Genomic DNA, 22,521 nt, shown 5'->3' on the forward strand with positions numbered 1-22,521 from the left:
GTCAAGGGCACAGCGGCGCACAGCGGCGCCCATCGGCGCGGCGGCTCCCCTGCGCCAAGCACCTGCCGCGGGCACAGCGCCTGCGCAACATCTCTGAGCTCCGTCCCGAAACGCTCTGCGAGGGGTAAGGGCGCAGCGACGACACAGAGAGAGGGCATAGAAGTATGCTGGTTTATTGTAATCTTCTTAACGCTGTATAAAACATTATTTCCTGCCCTTAACAACACTCATGGCTCTTTTTGATAGAGAGGTCCAGAATAAGTCTTCCCTTCCTACCCCTGCAAGGGTAGCATTTCAATGTGCTACATGTCTCCAGTCTCATCCCTGCCCTCATGCAAGGTACAAAAAGAAGACAGTGAAGTATGGTGTATTGTTTTTCCAACCCCCACAAGCAACATTTACCAGCTAAGGCAAAAAAAGTCAGAAATCAATAAATGCTGTCTTCAATTCCACTCTGCACTTAGACTTCACTTCTTGAAGACCTGCCACACATTACAAAAATGGCTTAGACGTTCCAGAGATAGTAGAGATTAGCTAGTGAAATTATATGCTGTCCCTGGTATATTGTGGTGGAAGAAACAGAAGTATCTTGTTTCCTTCAACAGAACAATGTCAAATTTTACAAGTTTAGCTTTAGAAAAAACAGGTGTAATTTCTAGTACATCATTTTCTGTTACTTACAATCAGCAATTGTGATGCTTCATTTTAAATCTCCATATCAGAAAGTTCATCATCTCAAATCTTGTCTAAAACCAGTGCATTTCTTGTTCTTAAAACACAGAAATAACTATACATTCAAAATAGGTATAACAGAATTATATACATAACACAACATATTCAGATACAAACATGAGACTTCTAATCACTTTATTTAGACACATTTTGTGTTTTCCCTGTCAAAACTGACAGATGGGTGAAATAATATAAGCTGTCCTGCATTCCATTTTCATAATTGTACAGTAAGCCATAGCAGAAGCTGGAGAAGTTTTGTCAGCATTTTCCATTCACTGATGACAACAACATTATTTTGATATGCTTTGGGCTATGACTAGGTACACTAACCTCCTCTAGGAGAGGGCTGCAAGTTAACTCTAAGTTACTAGTAAGAGCGAATAGCAGGCGGGACGGTTGAGCAGTCTTCTTCATTCAAAGTACTGTCGATCACAGGTCTGTATTTCAAGGTGACCTAAAGTGCAAGAGAACAGAGAACTTTTAAGATAAACAAACCTCTCATATCTGAACAAGACAACCTAGCTAACAGGAATGACTGAATAGCTCAGATAACTGAATTACTTAATTGATATTAAGCTAAGGTCTCCATAATTTTTTTCCTTCTATGGAAAACAAACATTTACGTTACACCAAGTTACTACTGAGTGAATTCCTTACACACAAAGCCTCACCAGAAATGGTATCAGAAGATCACTATTTTAAAAAGGTTTTATGGGCAAAAGTAAAGTTTTGGCTAAGACTGCAAGTTCCTGCTTCTTTAAGCTAGGAAAGTCTTGGAGACAGAGAACCCAATGGATCAGTTAAGAGACAGAACTGTGTCAGTATTTTTCCATCCTCAGCAGCTATTCAGGAAGTGAAGTGTACTCACTTGTCCTTAAACTAGATTCAAGGAAGCTGAACTGGGGAGAGGAAACAAAAAGGATGGGATACAAAAATCATGATTAAGGAGTCAGATGTCAGTTCTATCTCTGAAATACCATACAAACTTTATGCTGAACAACAGATATTGCCACAATGAGGGACAAAGAAAAAAGATTTTGAACTAGCCTAATACAGGGGGAAAAACAGCTCAAATTGCACAGTCACTTCCCAAGGAACCACTTTAACTTCTCCCAGTTACGCCTACCGTTTAACAACAGAATAAACATTCTTTTCTTTATCCCTCTCCAAGTACACAAAACTGTAATAGGCACCTCAGTGACAGTCATTTGCAGTATTATCATGATATCAAAAACTGTCTATGAAAGTAGCTATCGACAGCAAGAAAGACCCTCAAGCATCAGGTTCAATGTACCTTCCCAGATGGGACATCCACATAGGAAAGGGTGTGCTTTCTCCAGTGCTCCTCAAATGGCTTCCGCTGCTGGCCTTGGAGTGGCTTAGAATAGTCAAACTCATCTATCCGCAACTAGGGAGAAAACCAGCTTAGTATAGACCAGAAACTGCATCTGCACTTTACCACCACATGATTAGTTGCATTCCAATTACAACTGTAACAAGGTGTCTCCTAATAGACAACAAGCTTGTCTTAATACTTACCATGTCAAATTTGAAATGCTAAGTCTTAACAAGGGCATTAAGGTAATGCTCCTTGCACAGGACAACTATTCTGCCTGAAGCCCTGTTTACACATTCATAACCTTATTATTCCTATATTGCTGGTTTAGACCTCTCTAATCATTTGGATGCACGCATTGAACAACTCTTCTCTCAAGATCATGACCCAACATTGCATGTATTTATCCCCTTGTATCTAACAATTAAGAACAGATAAAACACAGCAGATCATGTCCCAAACAAAAACTACCCTAACCTTCACTCAAGACTGTATTTTGAAGAAATTACTTCTAAATAATCCATTTGAGGAAAGGCAACAAGGAAATCCAATCTTACAGCCAGATCACATAAAATATTTATACCTTATAGTCCTCTCTGGCATGAGCACCCCGGGACTCTTTGCGAGCCTCAGCACCATAAATGGTTTGTAGAGCACAAAGCATCAGGTTTTGCAGTTCAAGGGTCTCCACCAAGTCAGTGTTCCACACAATACCTATTAAAATATTAAAGTACTATGAAAGATGTTCCACAAAGAAGTTCTGCCTCCATTTACTCCTGTCCTGTTTCTTCTCTTTCGAATCGAACTAGCCAATGCTCTACCTACTGTAGTCACAGTAGTCTGCAATACTGAATTACTACTCACTGTTGCCTGTGAGTCCTATACTCAAAAAAAATTATAATGAGCCTTAGAGAAATTCAGTTGTTCTACTGAGTGTCCCTGCTGCATGTGTACTACTGAGACAAAATTATACCACAGATTGCCTGCTTTGTATCATACCTCCAGCTCTGTCCTGTACCTCATTTTGGATCACAAGCTCTGGCTAGATGGTAGCTCAAAGCAGATCCAAACAGAGTTTTCCTTTCCCTCATACCCTCAGAGAAAAAAAAAAAAAAAAATCCCAACCCTGCTAGTTATACCAGGTGGTTCTTCAGTATCTCCTCCAAGGTGGACCCAAATTCACTTACAGGAATGTATCTTCATTTTGATCCCTGCACTCTAAGCTACCGTAACACTTTTTTCATGCTTGGTGAGAGCTGTCCAAGAAAGCCAGTTCTATTTTCAGTGTTAGGATACATGTTCAACAGCAGTAGTTTGGGAGAAATACACAATGTGAATGAACAAATGGTACATTATCAGCTGTACTTAGTTAATTAAGTTCTCCTAAGATACACATACTGTCCTGTCTTGCAGTGTATGTAGCGCTATTTGCTCAGCTGAAGAATGAAAACCCGAGTGTCCAGCCTATCAACAGTCTTGCTATCCTTTGCAACTCCCTGGACTTTTCAGAAGATGGTAACAAAGATCACCTTAGTATATGAACAATTTCACATCACATTCTGAGAGAACAGCAGTTAGTACCTTACAGAGTTAAATCTGATTTCAGTTTCTGATTCTTTGAAAGAGTATGCAACCAGAAAATGAGTAGTAAGACCCAGTACTTTCCAGATTATCATATTTATCAAGTAGGGCTCTAAAAAATATTATTAAAGATTCAAAATGGTCAAAGTCTTTTGCAAAGTTCCAACAAACACATGAGGTTTACAGAACAAAAAGAACAACCCAAACACAAAAACCAAGAACACAGCAAAAACCACTTTTCCCAGGGGGTACTCTAGCCAAGGTATATTCTTCACATTCAAATTACCTCTATCAAATGTCTTCAGATGAGCCAGATCACCATAAATTTGGTGAAGTTTTTCACAACCTTCTTGTAGTACAGAACCAGTACGAAATACAGCAGCATGGTTTTGCATTGTCTGCAAGACAGTAAAACAAGATCAGTTTCATACGCTGCGTATGCACAATATCCAATAACTTCCTTAGGTCCAACAGAGCTCGACATAGAGCTGTTTTGACTTCAAACATGTCTGCATCCTGAAGTAAAAATATTCTTCTGTTCACCCCAAACAGAGGAAACTCCACTCTTTATTATACAGTGGCTAAACTATGCAAGAGGAATAATCACAAAGGGAACAAGAAGCAGAGGCTGTATCTATCTTCTCACACTGCTTTTACTTCTGCAGAGCAAATCCTTAAGCATATTTCGCAAAGTGACCAAACAACCTCTAATGCTTGTGGCTTCTCCCCCTTTACACTGAGAGCTTCACCAGGCTTACCTTCTGCATGTTAAGTCGCACTTCTGAAGTTCTAATGGTTCCATTAGCAAATCTTAATTTGTCAAGATTAGCAACTGACTCTTCACCAGCATTTGGTTTAATGGAGGGAACCGTCTCTCCTAATAAGAAAGTTGCAGTAAGTTTAATAGGTTGGGCTTGGTTTTGGCTTCTGGCAGTTTCATAGACTAGCAGCTACTAAGAGTCTGATTTGACTAAAACACAATCAGTTTTCTTCTTCTGAGGTACAGGTTAACTGTAACTTCCTTAAACTCCCACCAACAGCATCCATCCATATACTTAAACCAACTTTTCAGTGGAACGAGTCATATTCTTTCCTGTAACAGTAGGGAATTTATAGGTTTGGCTACATTCCATTCTTAACTCCTTAAAAACGGCTCTTGATGCAAACTCTTCTAAACCACTGATAAGCTTGTATCTCCTTACCACTTTTCATAGAATCATGGAATCATTTTCTCCTATACTTTCCTTGTCTCCTCACTCTCAAACCTCTCACTCTCTTTTGGATCTAAGGGACCTGGAACCACTCAATATGCTTGGCAGTTACACATGAGCTCTGCATCTTACCCCTAATCCTGAAATCTAACTATTACTGGGTGACAAACCAGTCAGTTGCAGTGTGCTGCAACTTTCCAGAACACTTTATCTTTCAAGTAGCTTCAGACTAATAAAAATCTTCCTGTGACTTCAAACTTGAAGAAACCACAGAAAGATCCAAATAAATAGTTGCAAAAAGCCAGAGCAAATGGGCACTGCTGGATCCAAGCTGATTCCCAAGAATCATCATTCTGTGTACTCTGTGAAGGCAGACTCAAAAAACAAATCATCATATTCTTTTGCACATTAAGTAATGAAAAAAAGATGACTACTCCTGGACTTCAGCTGTTCTGGCAATATAACAGCCTCTTTCAGGCAAGAAGTGGTGGTGTTTGTTGTCTCAACTCGGTAACTGTTACGGAATGTTATTTTTAAACAATCAGTTCAGCAGTGAAAACCCTCATACAGGGAATGAGATGTTACAATTTTTAGTATCTATCTGGCATGTGCAGCCCACCTCATAAATCAACAAGATGTCAGCAAATTCCACTAAATGAAAGTGCCAAGTGTAAGACTGACTACATTTTGATGTAGAAGCCACCATGCAGGATGTAGAGAAGTCAGTTTTCAATATTCTGTTTTGCTAACTTCTGAAAAATCTCAACTGAGTTTGCCAAAAGCATTGACCCAATTCTAGCTTTAAAAAGATCCAGGTCATCAATATTTGCGTAACAGAACAGGACTCTAAAAAGCATAACCATTTGATTTCTGCCTAGCATTCTGAATTTGAATCAGGTAGCAACAAACTCTTTGTTGGGAAGAAATTAAACCATAAAGGGAAATGTCCCTCACAAAGGGAGACTTACCAGGTTTGCACGTGTCAGCAATAGTAAGGGCACAAGCACGACCAAAGACCACCAAATCTAGAAGTGAGTTTGCTCCAAGTCGATTTGCACCATGGACAGATGCAGAGGCTGCTTCCCCACAAGCATATAAACCAGGTACCACTTTATCCTCACCATTCACGTGTGTGATCACCTGTAATTTCAGAAATTCAATTAATACTCACTTCTTAAAATAGTTTGTAACAGTGCAAATCTCCCTACTTGCAAAGGCCGTATGCATGCAAGGACAAAACACCAAAATCAACTGTTTTGTCCAGCTCCAAAACCATAAATACCTCAGTACTAAAGTGTAAGCAGTAAGGAAATATAGGTGGCACTAAAACCTAAGATTTCTTTAGTTATGCTTATGAAGAGTACATGCTTCTGTTTAATCACAACTCTGAAGCAAGACAGAAAAGCACAGGAAGAAAGTCTGATCTGCATGCATTTCTAAGGCAAACATTTTACATTACAAAATTAACAAGTATAATGCACTGAAACAGAAAAATTCAGCTGACACCATCATGTTGACTTCCAACCAGTATGAGTTGGTAGAACCTCCTTTAACATAGAGACTACACGAGGTACAAAGAACATTATACACTAATTTGAGTTAGAGATTGTAGTAGAGCCCTAGTTTGATCTCTGTTCAACTATATCATCCTCAGCTTGATAAACAAGAACTGCTGTCAGACACGACGGTAACTTCATTTTAGATATTTCTTGGAGCTGTCATCTCCAGATGGACTGGAACATGGTTCTCAAGCTATTTACACAAATTATGTGTTTTAAGTACTCTGTACTCTTTACCTGTCCTCTGTAGTTAGTAGGAATACCACCCATATTATAATGCACAGTAGGCAGAACAGGAATAGGCTCTTTAGTGACATCAACTCCAGCAAATATCATAGCTGTTTCTGAAATTCCTGGGAGACGTGTTGCTAGCTGCTGCGGTGGTAAGTGGTGCAACTGCAAGTACACATGGTCTTTTTCAGGACCACAACCTCTACAACAACAGAAAAAAAAAAAAAAAAAAGGTCAACACTGAAATACATTACATGAATTCTGCAAACACCAGTAATATTTCTAATTGAACTTAAGTTGGGTTTTTTTTTTGCAAAGGCTAACAAAAAATATTCTCTTGCATATTTGAAAAGACTATTGAACCTGGCAGAATTTTTCACCTTCCAATTCTTTTCACAATAATTCACAGTATTTAAGACTTTAAACCACTATATCCATGCAGAACCATGTAAAAAATAAAGACTAGTCAAGAGGACAGCACACCAAATTGTTTCCATTGTTCGCAGTAAAAGCACATACATTAAACTTGTTTAAGCAACTGTCTCTAGATGCCCCAAATTCAAACAGGAGACTCCTACCATCTTCTGTTCCCTTTCATTGTCACTAGGAATTTCATCGTCACTAGTAAAATTTCTGCCCTACATGCAGTGTTCAGCTAACAGTTATTAAAGCTCACTCTCATGAACTCCAGGTGTTCATCAAATGAACCATTGTACTGTATGCAGTTTTGTATGATTAAGTATTTAAGCTTTGTGAAGAGTGTTTAGCTAACCTTCCTTCACGAATTTCTATGGTCATAGAACGAGACACTACATCCCTGGAAGCCAGATCCTTAGCAACAGGTGCGTATCTCTCCATAAATCTTTCACCTTGACTGTTAATTAGAATACCTCCCTCTCCACGACATCCTTCTGTTATAAGGCAGCCTGCTCCATAGATACCTGTCAAGAAAGAAAATATCATCGTCAGATATTCTCTAGATAGCTTCGTAATCTGGATGCCCAAGATTGAATAAACAATGTCTTAAAATAATGTTAGTCATAAAATCATAGAATCATAGTCACAGGAGTGACTAGGTCTATGACATAGACACAGGAGTCACAGGAGACACAGAATCAAATCCATAGGAATAGATTTTATTCTACTCTAATCATGGAACCATAGAACCATTTTGGTTGCAAGAGACCTTTAAGATCATCAAGTCAAACCACCAACCTCCCCAGACTAAACATCTCCAGCTCCCTCAGCCATTACTCTTCAGGCTTGTTCTCTAGACTCTTCACCAGCTTCATTGCCCATGTCTACCATTAGGAACTGTTCCCCAAGACTGCTTAGAGTCAAGTACCGTTATTCCTCTCATACACTCTTCCTAAAAGGTATGCAAGTTGATTTGGAACATCTGAAGCACCTAAAATATTAGAATTGCAAGAGATTTGCACCCATCAACATGTAGAGAGAATTTTACAAAGCTTTTGTTGACCTTCAGCAACTACTTTCTTCAAGATTTTTAAGTAAACTTGCAGTTGATTATCTCAAGGCCAGTCTACTTATCTTTGTTCCCTCTTCTGTGCCAAGGCAGTACAGGATGGTTTTGAAGTGATCCTGTCAAAACTTACTCAGATTTTTTTTTTTCCTTTAGAGAAGGAAGGTCTACCTGTTAGCTTTCAGCACTGGTCATAGAAAACAAAAATGCTAATCAATGTTATAACAACATTAAAAGTTATAGAACTATCACACAAGTAATGATGCCTCTTTGAATAGAAAAAATTTAGCTGAATCAAATTAACATTGGATATTCTATGATGTAACAACGATAACATTGTTGGTAAGTGAGCAATTACGAATTGTTACTATCAATAGTTAAAACTAAGTATTCAATTAGAAAAAAAAAATCTTACTTTTTAGTTTGTGACCATTGTTGTCCAGTTTAGACGCTAATACTATACTATAAAACCACAGTCCTAAATATACATATATATAGAAATTTCAGTGTATCATAGAATGGTAGGGGTTGGAAGGGACCTTTAGAGATCATCTAGTCCAACCCCCTGCAGAAGTAGGTTCACCTAGATCAAGTTACACAGGAATGTGTCCAGGCAGGTCTTGAAGACCAAGGCACAGTAGAGGGGGAGCAGAACCTCCCTTGACCTGCTGGCCACACTCTTCTTGATGCATCCCAGGATGCCACTGGTCTTCTTGGCCACGAGGGCACATTGCTGGCTCAGGGTTAGTTTACTGTCAACCAGGTCTCTCACTGCAGAGCAGGTCCATCCCCAGCCTGTACTGGCGCATCAGCTTGTTCCTTCCCAGATGCAGGACTCTGCACTTGTCCTTGTTGAACCTCATGAGGTTCCTCTTTGCCCAACTCTCAAGCTGGTCGAGATCCCTCTGAATGGCAGCACAGCCTCTGGGGAATCAGCCAGTCCTCCCAGTTTGGTGTCATCAGCCAACTTGCTGAGGGTACACTCTGTCCCCTCATCCAGGTCGTTGATGAAGATGTTGAACAAGACTGGCCCCAGAACTGATCCTTGTGGAACTCCACTGGCCATAGGCCTCCAACTCGATTCTGTGCCACTTATCACCACCCTCTGGGCTCTGTCATTCAGCCAGCTCTCGATCCACCTCACTGTCCACTCATCCAAGCCACGTTGCCTGAGCTTTCTGACGACGATGTTATGGGAAAGTGTCAAAAGCCTTGCTCTCCCCTCATCTAGCCAGCACTCATAGAAGGCTATCAGGTTGGTCAAACAGCATTTCTCCTTGGTGAATCCATGTTGACTCTCCCTGATAACTATCTTTTCCTTCATATGCTTAGTGATGATATAATTCCCTAACATTTGCATCTATCCTATTCCTCCTGTAACTAATATCAAACCCTTAATTATATTAAAGGCAAAAGGAAACATTAAGAAGTGAAGTGGTTTCAGCTTGCAGTTCATAAAACCTGTCAGTATTGTAATGACAGCATATCAAAATATTTAACACCAGACATTAACTTAAACAACTGAGACTTCTCTCATAGCCATTCTCAGATTTATATACAACAGCAGTTGCAGACAAGTCTTAACACTTGTCACAAGGAACTAAAGAAGTGCTGCACAAAATTGGGAACTGACTTGAGCCCATTTTAAAAAAAGAATCAATTCAACTCATGAAATAATACAACTTGATTTTTTTATATATTCTGTACCTGTAGGGTGAAACTGCACAAATTCTAAGTCCTGGCAAGGAAGACCAGCTCGTGTGACCATTGCAGTGCCGTCACCCGTACTAGTATGAGCAGATGTACAACTGAAGTAAGTGCGGCCATACCCACTACAGAACACACAAATGAACAGAATTAGCTGGAGGGAGGGAGGAATCAATGGAACATCCCACCCACCTATCCTGTTTGTGCAACAGTGGAAATAGAAAAGAGGGTTGACAATCAAGATGCATAAATTTTGCCATCTCCTGTTTCAAGTTCTACCAAAAGAAAGCAAAATTGGTGTTGCACTGTTATGCTCAATCATATTTGAAAAAACGATGATGACAGAAGGTCCAAGAAAAAAAAATAATTCCAAAGCAGAATATCTAGGTTAGTGTCAGAGGCCTTTTTGACAGAAAAAAGTTACTCCAGAAATTCCTCTCAATCTAATACCAGATTTCATTTGAACGATTACTGTCAGTTTTATAAAAAATTGCACATAACAATGGTTTTTATCCTTGATATAGCTCTCATGTTACAGTCTTAGATTTCAAAATTTGGTGTTTAATACTTAATTTTAGATAACTAATTCTTATACCTAAACCAAACAGCTTAGCTTCCAATGTGATCGAGAACTGTCAGTACTAACAATTTCAGGACAAGCTCTCAGACACCAACATACACATAGTGTGTATCTCAAAATACCCAAAACAGTCTCAGCTTTAATAAAACCAAATGATGTAGGTGACCAAAATATTGCTATGACAGGTATTTTTATAAATATTTTTCATACTGAAACAGATAGGAGACAGCCATAAGTAGCAAAAGACTAATGCAGATAGTATTCTAATGAATACATACAAACTTTGCAACCAAGTAATATTAAGTTACACCTATCTTCTGATAATTTCATCCTACAACAGATTTACCAATGTTGGCATCTTAATGTAACAGGTTCTGCACAATTTTGAAAAAAATGTTGCTTCCTACAGGAAACTCAGAACCCTACAGATATACACACGTTGATAGCCTTGCAATGTGTGGTTTAAACAGTACGTTTTAACAATCTAAGACCATTTGGACCACATGTACTGCTCTTACGCATATCAATTGAATTCTACAACAAAGAGATAAAAACTTAGACCTCATTAAATTTATACTTGGTCACAAAATTAGTAAGTGCCTTCTTTCAGGGGGGATGACTGAATTCAGTTATATTGCTTTTGATCAAAGGCAGGAAGAAAAGGTGGACACAGAATTTCTGGTTTTCACATCAACACATCATCTCTACATTGTAGATACACAAACACAGGTACAAACACACAGACTTCCAACTAGTACCACTCTCAAGTTTCTGTCCATCATAAAAGTTACATTACCCAGTGGCAATGACTGTGTTCTTTGCTCTAAACCGATGGATAGTGCCATCTTCTATGCAAAGGGCAATAACACCATGACATTCTCCATTTTCCATGAGTAAGTCCAAGGCAAAATATTCAACAAAGTAGCTTGTATCGTATCTTAAAGACTGGAGGAAAATAACAAAAAGGAACTTCAATAATAATCCAAAACCAAAAGTAACCTCTCCTCAAAACTGTCAATGCATACAGGTTATATTGGGATAAAAACATACCCCGCCACCTCTCAGGGAAGTGGAGTTTCTCACAAATCTTTACAAATATTTGCTAATGAATCTATTCTATCTTAGAGACACAAACTTGGTTAGTTACCAAACTACTTAATCCTGAAAAGTTGTAGCAAGTCTTGCTGACAAGCTACTCCTTTCCCTCTACATTTGGCAACGCTTTAGTCATCCACAGTGCTTGATACATGTACCCGCACGCTTCACTTAACCTCTTGCAGAAAGTGGAATGCATCTCCAGAAGCTTAGTGTACCAGCAGAAGCAACAAGCATCAAAGTCAAACATTCTTTCATGCCCTCAAGGAACAGACCAGTGCTTGGCAGCACTGAGCATCTGTATTGCAGCACCATGTACAGTGTGAACCTGAAGGACAGCAAGCAGCAAGGTACTAAGCAAATACAGAAACATTAGCTACTAGGTACTTAATTTCAGGTTTCAAGTATCTTACTGCCATATTTCTTCAATTATGGTTTGTAGACCTGCAAGGAACAGATGCTGAGACAGTCACTTACTTGACATACAACAAGCTCAGAAATGCACAGTAGATCTTCATGCATTTAGACATCATATTTCCCCTTGCTCCTTGTTTGAAGATGAGTGAAAGAAAACTCTCCCTTGTACCTCCTGCCAGAGCTCCCCAATGCTGTCATGCCAGATTTTTTGAAAAAAAGTTTTTTGGGGAAAATTTACATAAATTCTCTTTAGGTCTAGTTAACAAGACACAAAAGTACTGACAGTGAAGAACTCCTAAGGACTACTAACAGTGCACACTAATTTACATCCAGTGCTTTCATGAGACCCATAATAATAATCTTTCAACTTATTCTATTCCTTCATACTTCTGATGGAAAACAAGCAACACCTTGGCTACATCCTTCCACATTGCCTTCAAAATTGTTATCAGTCACTTCCCTTGATTCCTCATTCATATGTGAGCAGCTACACACTTGGAGTGTTTCCCCCTCCCCAAACTCCATATGGGGGGAAAAAATAAAATTATTAATTGCAAATACAAAAACCCAAACCAAGTTCACTTCACAACTGCTTACCCTGCCATACAGAGTATGCAACAGTGAGTGCCCCGTCCTGTCTGCAACACAACAGCATCTGTGAGCCTGTCCTCCTTTTCCAAACTGAAGACTCTGTCCACCAAATGCACGCTGATAGATTTTTCCTTCTTCAGTTCTGCTGAACGGCATCCCATAATTTTCCAGCTGTCGAACCCAAACACAAGTATCAGAAACTCTTGGATTGTTATGCATAGAAAGTTATTTTACTATGTTCCTATTAAAAGGATCTCTTTGGAAGCTAGCTAGTCTGTGTTATAAACACTTGGAGCTGACATCAACTCCAGTGAGTCTCACCTCTATCACTGCAGCAGGGGCTTGCTCAGTCATGTAGTGTATGGCATCCTGGTCACCCAGCCAATCAGACCCTTTCACGGTATCATAGAAATGCCACCTCCAGTTATCATCCTCCATGTTTCCCAGAGCAGCATTGATCCCTCCCTGAAAATGAATTGCATTTTCCCAGAATTATATCATTGAAGTACAGTTTTAGCAGGTTTTTGTTATTTCCATTAAAAATAAAAGTTGCATAAGGTTTATGCCTCTGTGCATAAGAAATACAGTCATCAGATTTAATGTAGCTATGAGACATCCATGCAATTTATCAGTTTCACAAATAGCTCTTGCTTTAAGCTATTTTGTGTAACATGAAGAATTGCAAAGTTACATTGAATGTAGTGAAAAAGTACTAAATAGAATCTAAACATATATTGCCCTCCAAACAGCTTCAACTAAATATGCAATATTTACAAAATGTGGTCTTGAAACCTGATGTTCAATCAGCTTTTTGACAGCAGGCATTTTTTTAAACATTTGTTCCACCTCATTTCTCACCTGTGCAGCAACAGTATGAGATCTGGTAGGAAACAGCTTTGTAACACATGCTGTATTAAATCCAGCTTCTGACAAACCAAATGCAGCCCGCAGTCCTGCTCCTCCTGCTCCCACAACAACTGCATCAAATTCATGGTCCACTACTGGATATTGTGTAGAAATCTGAAAAAATAGATCAGTTTGATATGGTCACAAATATTTCAAGCTAAGTCAAATTTAAGTTTCATGGAGACACAGGCTGTATAGTTTTAATGTCCTTAACAGATATTTGCAATGAATGCTACATCTTATGCTCTTCTGAGTGGAAACTATCAATAAAAAAAACCACACACTTCAGCAACTTAAGTCTCATTGTGTACTTGAACGTCATTCTGCACGAAAAGTCAAGTATGTAGTTGTTTCATGTCTCAAGCATTAAGAGCACTATTTCATCTGTTACATAAGATATACAGAAGTACAGACATACCGAATCAGAAACCTTCGTAGAAGCATTTTTCTTTCCATAGACGGTGAAGTGTAAGTTGCGTGCAAGAGCCTGGCACGTCGCTGGCCACTACATAAAGAAGTCAAGACAACTATTAAAGAACAAATGTTTCCACAGGAAGGAATTCCAGCATTCTTGGCTACCTCACATTCATAACAAACTTTTACTTCCCACTGATACCACATATACCAGAATATTGTATAAATGTATTCTAAAGCTACATGCAAGGAAGTTTTGGCTTTCCAGAAAAAAACAAAACAAAACAGTTTTGACTGGATGAGAGAATAGCCTGATAGCCTGCAAGTAACAAGGTGTCACAGACTATCTGCTATTTACTTCAATAACACTAATCAGTCTCTCAGATCCAGTATTGACTCTTTGCTTTGATAAGTCAAAACAATCAGAATTTCAATCTCCACCATGTAAAGCTCCAGTGTGTTGGCATCTGGTAGTCCTTTATACCATTCAGAAAAATACTCCTAATCCAGCATATACAATTGATGAGAACAGTAACACTAAGCCACATTAGTGACCCATGCCATGACGTCAGCACTTCCTTATTTGAAACATATCCTAAAACGCGCTGGAGTGAGATTTGCCTTTCCAGTAACTGTTATATTTGTGGTTCACAGAATGATAGGGGTTGGAAGGGACCTCTAGAGATCATTTAGTCTAACTCATTGCTAAAACAGGTCCACCTAGATCAGGTCACTCAGGAACAAACCCATGTCCAGGCAGGTTTTGAAAACCTCCAGAGAAGAAGACACCACAAGCTTTATGGGCACTCTGTGCCAGGGCTCCCTCACCCTCACAGGAAATTAGTATATCTCTTCATGTTACAGTGGAACTTCCTGTGTTCCAGCTTGTGCCCATTCCTCCTTGTCCTGTCACTGGGCACTAGAGAAAAAAAGACTCACCCCACCCTCTTGACACCTGCCCTTTAGTTATCTGTAAGTGTTGATGAGGTCCCCCCTCAGTCTCCTACTCTCCAGGCTAAACAGCCCCAGGTCTTGCAGCCTTTCCTCACAAGAGAGACGCTGCATTCCCCTCACCATCTTTGTAGCTTTCCGCTGGACTCTCTCCAGAATTTCTCTGTCACTCCTAAACTGAGAAGACCAAAACTAGACACAGTACTCCAAATGTGGCACAGAATACGCTAAAAAACAGATCTTCCCTCCCTATAACTTCCAAATGTCCATCTCTTCCCCCACACCTCTAGGGAACTACAGTACACGTTCCTTGACCTAGTTTTATCGTGTCTCATATTAATTTCCTCAAACTGTCTTCTTGCATAACAGTGAGTGTAATACGTTACCATTATTTGCTAACACACTTCTGCATTTTACAGCCACATGCATGATCAGTCTTAAGACTGACCTGTAAGGATTTCTACTGGCACCCTCCTCCAGGCAGTTACTCTCTCCTTTCCACCCTGCTGTGTTATCAACCTTTTTGATTGATTCCACGTCCACTTTAGATCCTGTATTAATCACTTTCATTAATATTTCACATACAGAATCAAATCAGTTAGTTATGCTACCAGGAACATCATGGTCTTCATTAATTTAAAGGCTGAATAAGGGCCCATCCACTCCCATCTAAAGCACAATGATAACTCTTTATGACTTCCTCCCTCTCAGTAGATAGTCTTTTCTGTTTTGCTTTACAAGACAAAGACAACCATAGCTGCATTTATAGGGTCCTTTTCACAATCCCAAGCTAATTATAGACAGGCACGGTGAGAACAGTGAAAAGAAACTGAAAATTGCCCCGTTACCATAGAGAAAAACAAGCCTTCACTAAGGACTGCTCGCAGATCACCACCAACAAAATCGACGAAAGTCAACTGCTAGCCAGATGTAAGCAACATGCAGATATACACCAGCCTACTCGGGGATCCAGAGGGAGCCGCCAGCAAGCTTTCTACCCAGGTGCTAGGACTGGAAGGTTCTGCATCGGCTAAGCTCTTGCAGGTAAGACCTTTTCCCGCTGCCTTCCTCTGTACCTCAAGGAGCCTGCTCACGGCCTAAGGCTACGGGGCTCGCCCTCAGAGCCAGGAGCAGCAGCCTGTCCACGCCCACCGCCAGCTACCTCCTAGAAACCTGCCCCAGGGGCCGATCAGCAAGGATTACTCTGCTCCAAAACACACGGACTACGTCTGCACAGGGGACACTGGGCAGCCCAGCCGCGACTCCGCGCCCTGCGACAAGTGCTCCCTGCCAAGGTCACGGGGGAGACAGCCGGTACGGGCCGCTGCCGGCAGCCGCTCACAGGCCGCGGGAGAAGACAGGCCGGGCCGGAGCCTAGGACGCTCCCCCGCTACGGCTGAGGGCAGAGGCGGGAGAGATGCGGGGCCCCCGGGCCCAGACGGCCCATCTCCCTCCCCAAGGGGCTTCTCCGCGCCAGCCCCGAGGCCTGGCTTTTCCTCCTCCGCCGGAACGCCGGCAGAAGAGCGGGGCAGAGCGGACCGTGGACAGGCACTCACCGCCCGGGCCGCCGGCCGCAGCCAGCGCTTCGCCCAGCCCCGCGAAGCCACAGCAGCCGCCGCCGCCATTTCACTCGGACCCGAAGGAGCGAACGAGGGCGCACGCGCAAACCCGCTGCTAACGGCACCGGTACCCGCGAGGCTCGGCGGGAGAGACCAATTGTGCTGGGAGGGGGGGAGCTCCAGGCTGAGTAAGCGGATGCAGGCGGTCGGGTCAGCGCTTAGGCCTCGAGCAAGTCCCTCCAAGTTTCCCCTTTGTCTAGTGTAATGGGCCGGCCCGGGCGGCGGCAAGGCCGGCGGGTGACAGCGACAGCGCTGATGCGCAGCTCCGCGCTGGCGGCCGGGTAGGTGTCTGTCCCGCTGCGGGACGGGCCCAGCGCTGGGGCTTGCGAGGCGGACGAACCCGCAGGCCTTCGGGGCGGCGGCACCACCATGAGTTAACGCGCCGCCAGCCGTGGAAGGGGGTGGGCAGTACCGGCGGCACCGCCGAAGCCCGGGGTAGCCGTCACGGTGGTGCGGTCCCGGCCGCGCCGAGGCTGACAGTTGCAGAGCAGGCCGAGGAGCCTCTCGCCGAACCAAAGCGCGTCCGCGGAGAGTTCGGAAGTGCCAGGCTCGCAGTTTGAGGGTCTCGGGCGGGACTGCTGTGGTCCGCGTGAGAGGGCGGCGGTGGGAGCGGCCCCGCTGCTCTGCGTGCGGCTCAGGCCGTGTTTCTCTCCTGTAAATGTCAGGTGTCTCCATGAATAATTTAAACGACCCTCCCAACTGGAACATCCTGCCAAATCAACGAGAGCCCGGGGATGAAGGCAGCAAATGGAATTACGCCTTGCTGGTCCCCATGCTGGGCTTGGCCGCCTTCCGTAAGTAGCAGCATCCAGGCCGCTCTGCTGGAGGCGGAGTGCTTCCCCGCCTGCACAAGGGGCATCTCTGAAGCAGTGCAGTGATAAAGTAGTTCCCCATCTAGCGATTGGCTCTGGTGTACTCACTTAAAACGTTGTAAACGGCTAGCCCTCTTTATAGCATTAAGGCAATGGCCGTTTTTATCACATGAAATTGAATCCATATTTAATAAGCTCCAGTTTACAAAGCTCTCTCAAAAGAGTGGATATATGACATAGTAACAATCCGAGGAGCTGTTGATGTATAGTCATTCTCAGTGCAGTTCTGCCAGTTTGTTAACCCCTAACTTTATTTTTTTCTTTAATCTAAAAAGTGTATGCATCAGCAATAAAAGTTGAGGGGATTTTTTGCTTCAAGGGAAGCACGATCATTTCAAGTAACTTACCGTGAAATATGGACCCACAGAAATATATCATGTGGGTCATGTGAATAAAAGTGACTATCACAGGGCAGGACAGGAAAGAAAGTTTTTTTATGAATTAATAGCCTTATTAGTGGCACAGTTAATCAACTATACCCATGAATGTTACGTGTTATGTGTCTCAAAGTCTTATTTGTACATGATAGGTTGGATCTGGACCAGAGAATGTCAAAAAGAAATAGAAAGAGAAAAAAAAGAATATTACAAGAGACATTCATCTTTACAAAAAGACCTGGAAGCCAAATACAGGGATGTAATCACAGAAAGTCGTCGCACAGTTGCTCGTTTGGAGTTGGAGCTTGAAAAGGAACGCAACAGAACCCTGAGTTACCGTGAAGCCCTTGTGTCCCAGAGTCGCAAACTGGTAGAAGAAAGAAGGATCCTAGAGCAGGAGCAGGAGAAGTTAGAGCAAGAAAAGCAAGTCCTTCTGCACTCAGGAGCAGCAGGAAACTTGTACCACAGTTGTGTGGCAAAGGAAGAAGAGTGGCAAAAGAGAGCCAATATTTTACTAAAAGAATTTGAAGAGGGACTTAAAGAAAGACAGGACATCTACTGTAGTCTTGTTATACCCAGAAGCCAGAGACTAGAGATAGAGAAAAATCTGCTAGTTAAAGCAGCAACTGATCCCGTTGCTATGGCTCTACATATGGAAAGTGGCTTAAAAGATATTTTCAAGCATGATAACTACTGCGGCAATCTGCTTAACAGAAACAAAAGTCAAAATGGAAAACTTATGTGGCTGTATCTGAGATATTGGGAACTAGCTATTGAATTAGAGAAGTTCAAGAGGGCAGAAAAGTCCATGTTAGGAAAAAGATAAGTAGGGGAAGCAATGGGATTACATATGACCCATGGTGCATAGTAGGGACAAGCACAGTTGTAGTCTGAAGCTGATAAAATTCTCTTACTGTGTTTCTGCTTCTCCTTCTCATTGCACTTGTGTTTGCATGGGACCTGTGCAGTGTTGGTGCCTTTCCTTTCACTGTCTAACCTATGCATGCTCTTAAACTCTGTGAGTATGTTTTTATTGCAGACTGCAGTGTGGTATAGAGGTATGCCAGCTTCCACAGGTATCAGAAGCAGCAAAACACAACTCTGTTTAGAGTGATTTACCTAGTTGATGGTCATACTCCATCATCAGAGAAGTGTGATTTGGCTCCCCACCCAGCACTGGGATAGCACAATGTGCTCCTTACGCCTCGTCTTACGTGGTGCCTCAACACAATCTTTATTTTTTAAAGTTTGCTTGTTTAAGCTACACTGATTTTGAGGCTCATGTTTGGAGCAAACTGCTTGCCACATTTATATACATATATACATTTATGTATATGTGTGGATGTGTGTAAATATGTGAATTAGTATGCTGAGGGGGGAGTAGTATGATCATATTTCAAATTAATCAGTCTTATAGTGTCTTCCAGTTTCGTATATGAATAGTACTTTATGAATGCAGCATCGAAAAGATGATGATGAAAATAAACCATAAAGGAACAGATTGATGAAAGTCTCATTGGAGTGAGGGATCCATGCTTGAATACTACAGAGTGTGTAAACTCAAAGTTAGAGTCCCATCATACTGCTCCGTCACAGATCCGTAGGAGCCACCTTCTTTTTCAAATGTGCCATTATTTTGGAGAATAACTTTTTTCTTCCTCTGCTCTAATCCAGCCTTATACCTCAAAGGTTTTACCTTTTTGTTTATAAAATCTGGTCTTCTCTGTTACTTGACTTTGATTAGTGTTGGTAGGTTATCAGTTTTTGAATGAGCAGTTCTTTTGTCTTCTGACGGCTGGACTTGACAAACACATTTGCTCTAGGCAGTCAGCTACTGCATGGCTTGGAAGCAATCCAGCTAAGTGAATGCCCATCCAAGTTTAGCAGTGAACTCCAGCAGATGTGGATTCTTCTCTTACAGTTTTTCTTCCTGGTTTCACTTCAGTCTGAGCACAGAAGATAGCAGATAAATCTTTTGAAGTAGTTCATGCAGCCTAATCCAGTTACCCAGCAAAATTGTCTATCATGAAACAAAATTCTTAAACAGAATACATGTTTCCCAACTACCGTTTTGCAGTTTGTGATTTTGCTCACCTGTGTGGTGATAATTATACTGTTGTATTGATTTATTAGTCTCTTATGTAGTGATGGGGGTTTTTTCTTGGTTTTTTGGTTTTTTTTTTAATAAAGTTGTAGTAGGTAAGACAGACCTATAAAAAAAAAAATACCTACACAAACACCAGAGTGGCCAAAGTTTGTCTCTATGTAAAGCATATGCAGGCTGGAAGTTAATGCAACAATGATCCAGATGAGTTACTCCTCTTGTGTGACAGCTTGAGCCAAGCTGCTGTTGCTGGCCATGTGCACATACCCTGCTTGCCCAGTAGAACAAATTAGTTTTAATAACTTAACCTGTGTGTAATTCCTCCAGGATGTGGAGAGTGTCTGATCACACAGCTGTGGCACATTTCTTGTGTACATACAGGCAGTTAAGCAACTTGGTTGACAAACAGCAGCCAGTTAAGCAATGACAATGTATTTTGAGATTCATGCCTTGAATTTGTACATGTTCATTAGTTCTTAGTATTAAAAGAGCAAACATTTTATAGTTTTTCTTTCATTTTTTTCAAAGTTTGCCACGGACATCACCCAAAATGCTTAAGGAAAATGTAATTGGGGGTAAAATACTTTAATCAGTATAAATACTTAAGTTGAAGCACCATAGGCTCAATTGTACAGGGTTAGATGAAACCTAATAAATGTCTGATACTTGCTTTCACTTTTTTTAAAGTGGCAATTATTTGTACAACTAGTTGTTGAACTGTTGTTCATGAACACTCTGCAGATTAGTATATTAAGACTGAAGAGGAGGATTTTTAAGATTCTATAACTAGTCATAACTAGAAGCATTGGTCATGTTAGTTTCTACCAAAACTCGTATATGTTGATGTTACATATTTTTGAAACATTTCCCCTTTATAGGATGTTAAATTGAAAGTTCTGTTCTAAGCTTTATCTTGCCCAAAAGCTTATTTTTTGGGTCAGTTTTTTGTTTGGAAATGCCCATATAGATGTAGAGTGCAAGAATAATTTGTTCTCAAAATGTTTAATGAACTTATTTTTTGTTATGAAAATGGTCAGTCACCCATTAAACAGTAACAGTTAATAAAAACACTTGCATATTTCTGCACTGTTTTGTAACTTGGGCAGGGTGGATGGAAGGACCGAAACAGTATTTTATTCCATCTTTCCAGGCAAATTACAGAATTTTAAGGTTTTACAAAAAGGACAGTTTTTAAATTGGCATGTAAAATGTTTTGGTCTTGGTGCCGAGAAGGAGAATAGGTTGGAAAGGTTTGTTTCTTTCCTGGGAAAGAAGCATATTGTTAAATAGAAAAGGGCACCAGCTTTAACTTTTAAAGATGAGTAGTTAAAACTACCATCCCACTGAAAGATGGGGGTAATTTCTTCTGTCTGTTACATAGACTATTTTGCCTTCCTCCAGAATCCCTCAGATTTCTCATTCTCCACATGAGCTGCTTTTCATTTCCTTCTGTGGATTTTCTCATCTTCCTGTCTGATGTGAAGAACTACAATCCAGCTGCTCTTGTACAGCATTCAGACACTCTGGAAGTACCCATTCACTTCATAAAAGACGTTTAATCTCTTTGTATTTGATACAGTCCCTCACCATCACAGCTAAGCTGTCTGTCTCCTGTCCATACACTGCAGGGCAGTAGCTGCGTTCATATGACTTTCTGCCTACAGAAATGCCTATGGGTGAGGAAATGGCCCAAGTCATCTTGTACTTTCAATAAAAGTAAAGAACAAGTTCTGTTTGGTCTGTCTGTTGTGTGATACAGATGCTATACTGGAGTCATGCAACACAGAGAAACATGAAACACACTGTGGACTCCATGAACCTTGGACTGCCTGCTAGAAAAGGGAAATACTCCTTAGAAAATGCTCCTGAAGAGGCTCATGTAGACAGGCTGCTCAAAGTGTCTGACATTCACTCATTCCTTTTGCCTAAATTGATGCTGCCAGAAGACCAGTGTCATGACAACATGTGTTGCTCAAAAGGATGCTGTGCTCTGGAAGTATCAGCTCTGTTCAAGCTCCCTTGAAAGGAAGAGTCTTAGGAAGCCACTCATTGCCTCTTTAAAGTACGATTTTGAGCATGCGAGGATGAGAAAATAGTACAATGTGTTCCTCCGTGGAGAATACATGGCAGAAACAGTGGCAACGGTTCAGGTATTGTGGTAAAATCAAAGGAATTTAAATTATTGCTGTGATAAAAAGATGAAATTATAGTTACAGTAGTGGTGCAGCTGGATATGAAGGCTCTGCCCATATACATGCAAAGGCCATTTAGTCGTGAATTGTGTCCTGGTCCAGGAGTTTTCTCAGTAGTCACTGCATAACTGAGACAACAGATGGATCTGCAAAGAGGTAACTCACTGAAATTTAGGGTAGCTTGGCAATGAGATCAACTGCTCTGCCAGCTACTTCACAAACAACACAACTGACTTGATTGGTGCCAGAGGTTTCCCTCAGGATGCTCTTGCTGATACACAGGAGCTCTGCTCCATAGGCTGATAGATGCTGTCTGTATGTTTAGATATGTTACTTAACCACTTGGGCAGAGGGATCCAGTACACGGCCAGGAGTTACCCCAAGCAGTTCCCATTGTCGACTACAGAATTTACTAAACCTTACATAGTTTTATATAGTCAGTGGAAATCCTTCCTGCCTATGCAAGGGTGGGCATGTGAGAGCTTTTTGTTTACAGGTAAGATACATTTCTTACATAGTTTAAGATAATAATCCAGAACTGACCACGCATACACTGTTGTGAG

At 41.2% G+C, this 22,521-nt stretch overlaps 2 protein-coding genes across 4 annotated transcripts; one reads left to right on the plus strand and one right to left on the minus strand.

Moving 5' to 3' along the window:
* Positions 1-157: 157 nt before the first annotated feature.
* SDHA (succinate dehydrogenase complex flavoprotein subunit A) lies at positions 158-16,618 on the minus strand. Its single transcript, XM_061994931.1, has 15 exons — positions 16,351-16,618; positions 13,848-13,934; positions 13,382-13,543; positions 12,845-12,988; positions 12,530-12,694; positions 11,217-11,365; positions 9,841-9,965; positions 7,423-7,591; positions 6,657-6,852; positions 5,829-6,000; positions 4,408-4,526; positions 3,936-4,047; positions 2,652-2,782; positions 2,027-2,140; positions 158-1,186 (listed from the first exon to the last, which is right to left on the minus strand). Exons 1-15 carry the CDS (start codon positions 16,417-16,419, stop codon positions 1,100-1,102), a joined length of 2,001 nt encoding a protein of 666 aa, XP_061850915.1. The 5' UTR covers positions 16,420-16,618; the 3' UTR covers positions 158-1,099.
* Positions 16,026-21,493, plus strand: CCDC127 (coiled-coil domain containing 127). Of its 3 annotated transcripts, none has more exons than XM_061994943.1 (3): positions 16,026-16,541; positions 17,079-17,207; positions 17,815-21,493. In XM_061994943.1, exons 2-3 carry the CDS (start codon positions 17,087-17,089, stop codon positions 18,486-18,488), a joined length of 795 nt encoding a protein of 264 aa, XP_061850927.1. In that variant the 5' UTR covers positions 16,026-16,541; positions 17,079-17,086; the 3' UTR covers positions 18,489-21,493. The 3 variants fall into 3 exon arrangements, with proteins under 3 accessions (XP_061850927.1, XP_061850926.1, XP_010201551.1); XM_061994942.1 differs by lacking the exon at positions 16,026-16,541 and adding an exon at positions 16,548-16,694; XM_010203249.2 differs by lacking the exon at positions 16,026-16,541 and having other exon boundaries at positions 16,701-17,207.
* The last annotated feature ends 1,028 nt before the right edge of the window (positions 21,494-22,521 follow it).

Source organism: Colius striatus, chromosome 4, assembly GCF_028858725.1.
Source record: "Colius striatus isolate bColStr4 chromosome 4, bColStr4.1.hap1, whole genome shotgun sequence".
Classification (NCBI taxonomy): domain Eukaryota; kingdom Metazoa; phylum Chordata; class Aves; order Coliiformes; family Coliidae; genus Colius; species Colius striatus.

Coding starts and splice junctions, on each gene's coding strand:
- SDHA (XM_061994931.1), bottom strand. CDS start 16,419: ATGGCGGCGGCGGCTGCTGTGGCTTCGCGGGGCTGGGCGAAGCGCTGG. Junction 11,366..12,529: donor TGCATACTCTGTATGGCAGG/GTAAGCAGTTGT, acceptor ATTTTCCTCCAG/TCTTTAAGATACGATACAAG. Junction 9,966..11,216: donor AACACAGTCATTGCCACTGG/GTAATGTAACTT, acceptor TGTGTTCTGTAG/TGGGTATGGCCGCACTTACT.
- CCDC127 (XM_010203249.2), top strand. CDS start 17,072: ATGTCAGGTGTCTCCATGAATAATTTAAACGACCCTCCCAACTGGAAC. Junction 17,208..17,814: donor GCTGGGCTTGGCCGCCTTCC/GTAAGTAGCAGC, acceptor TGTACATGATAG/GTTGGATCTGGACCAGAGAA.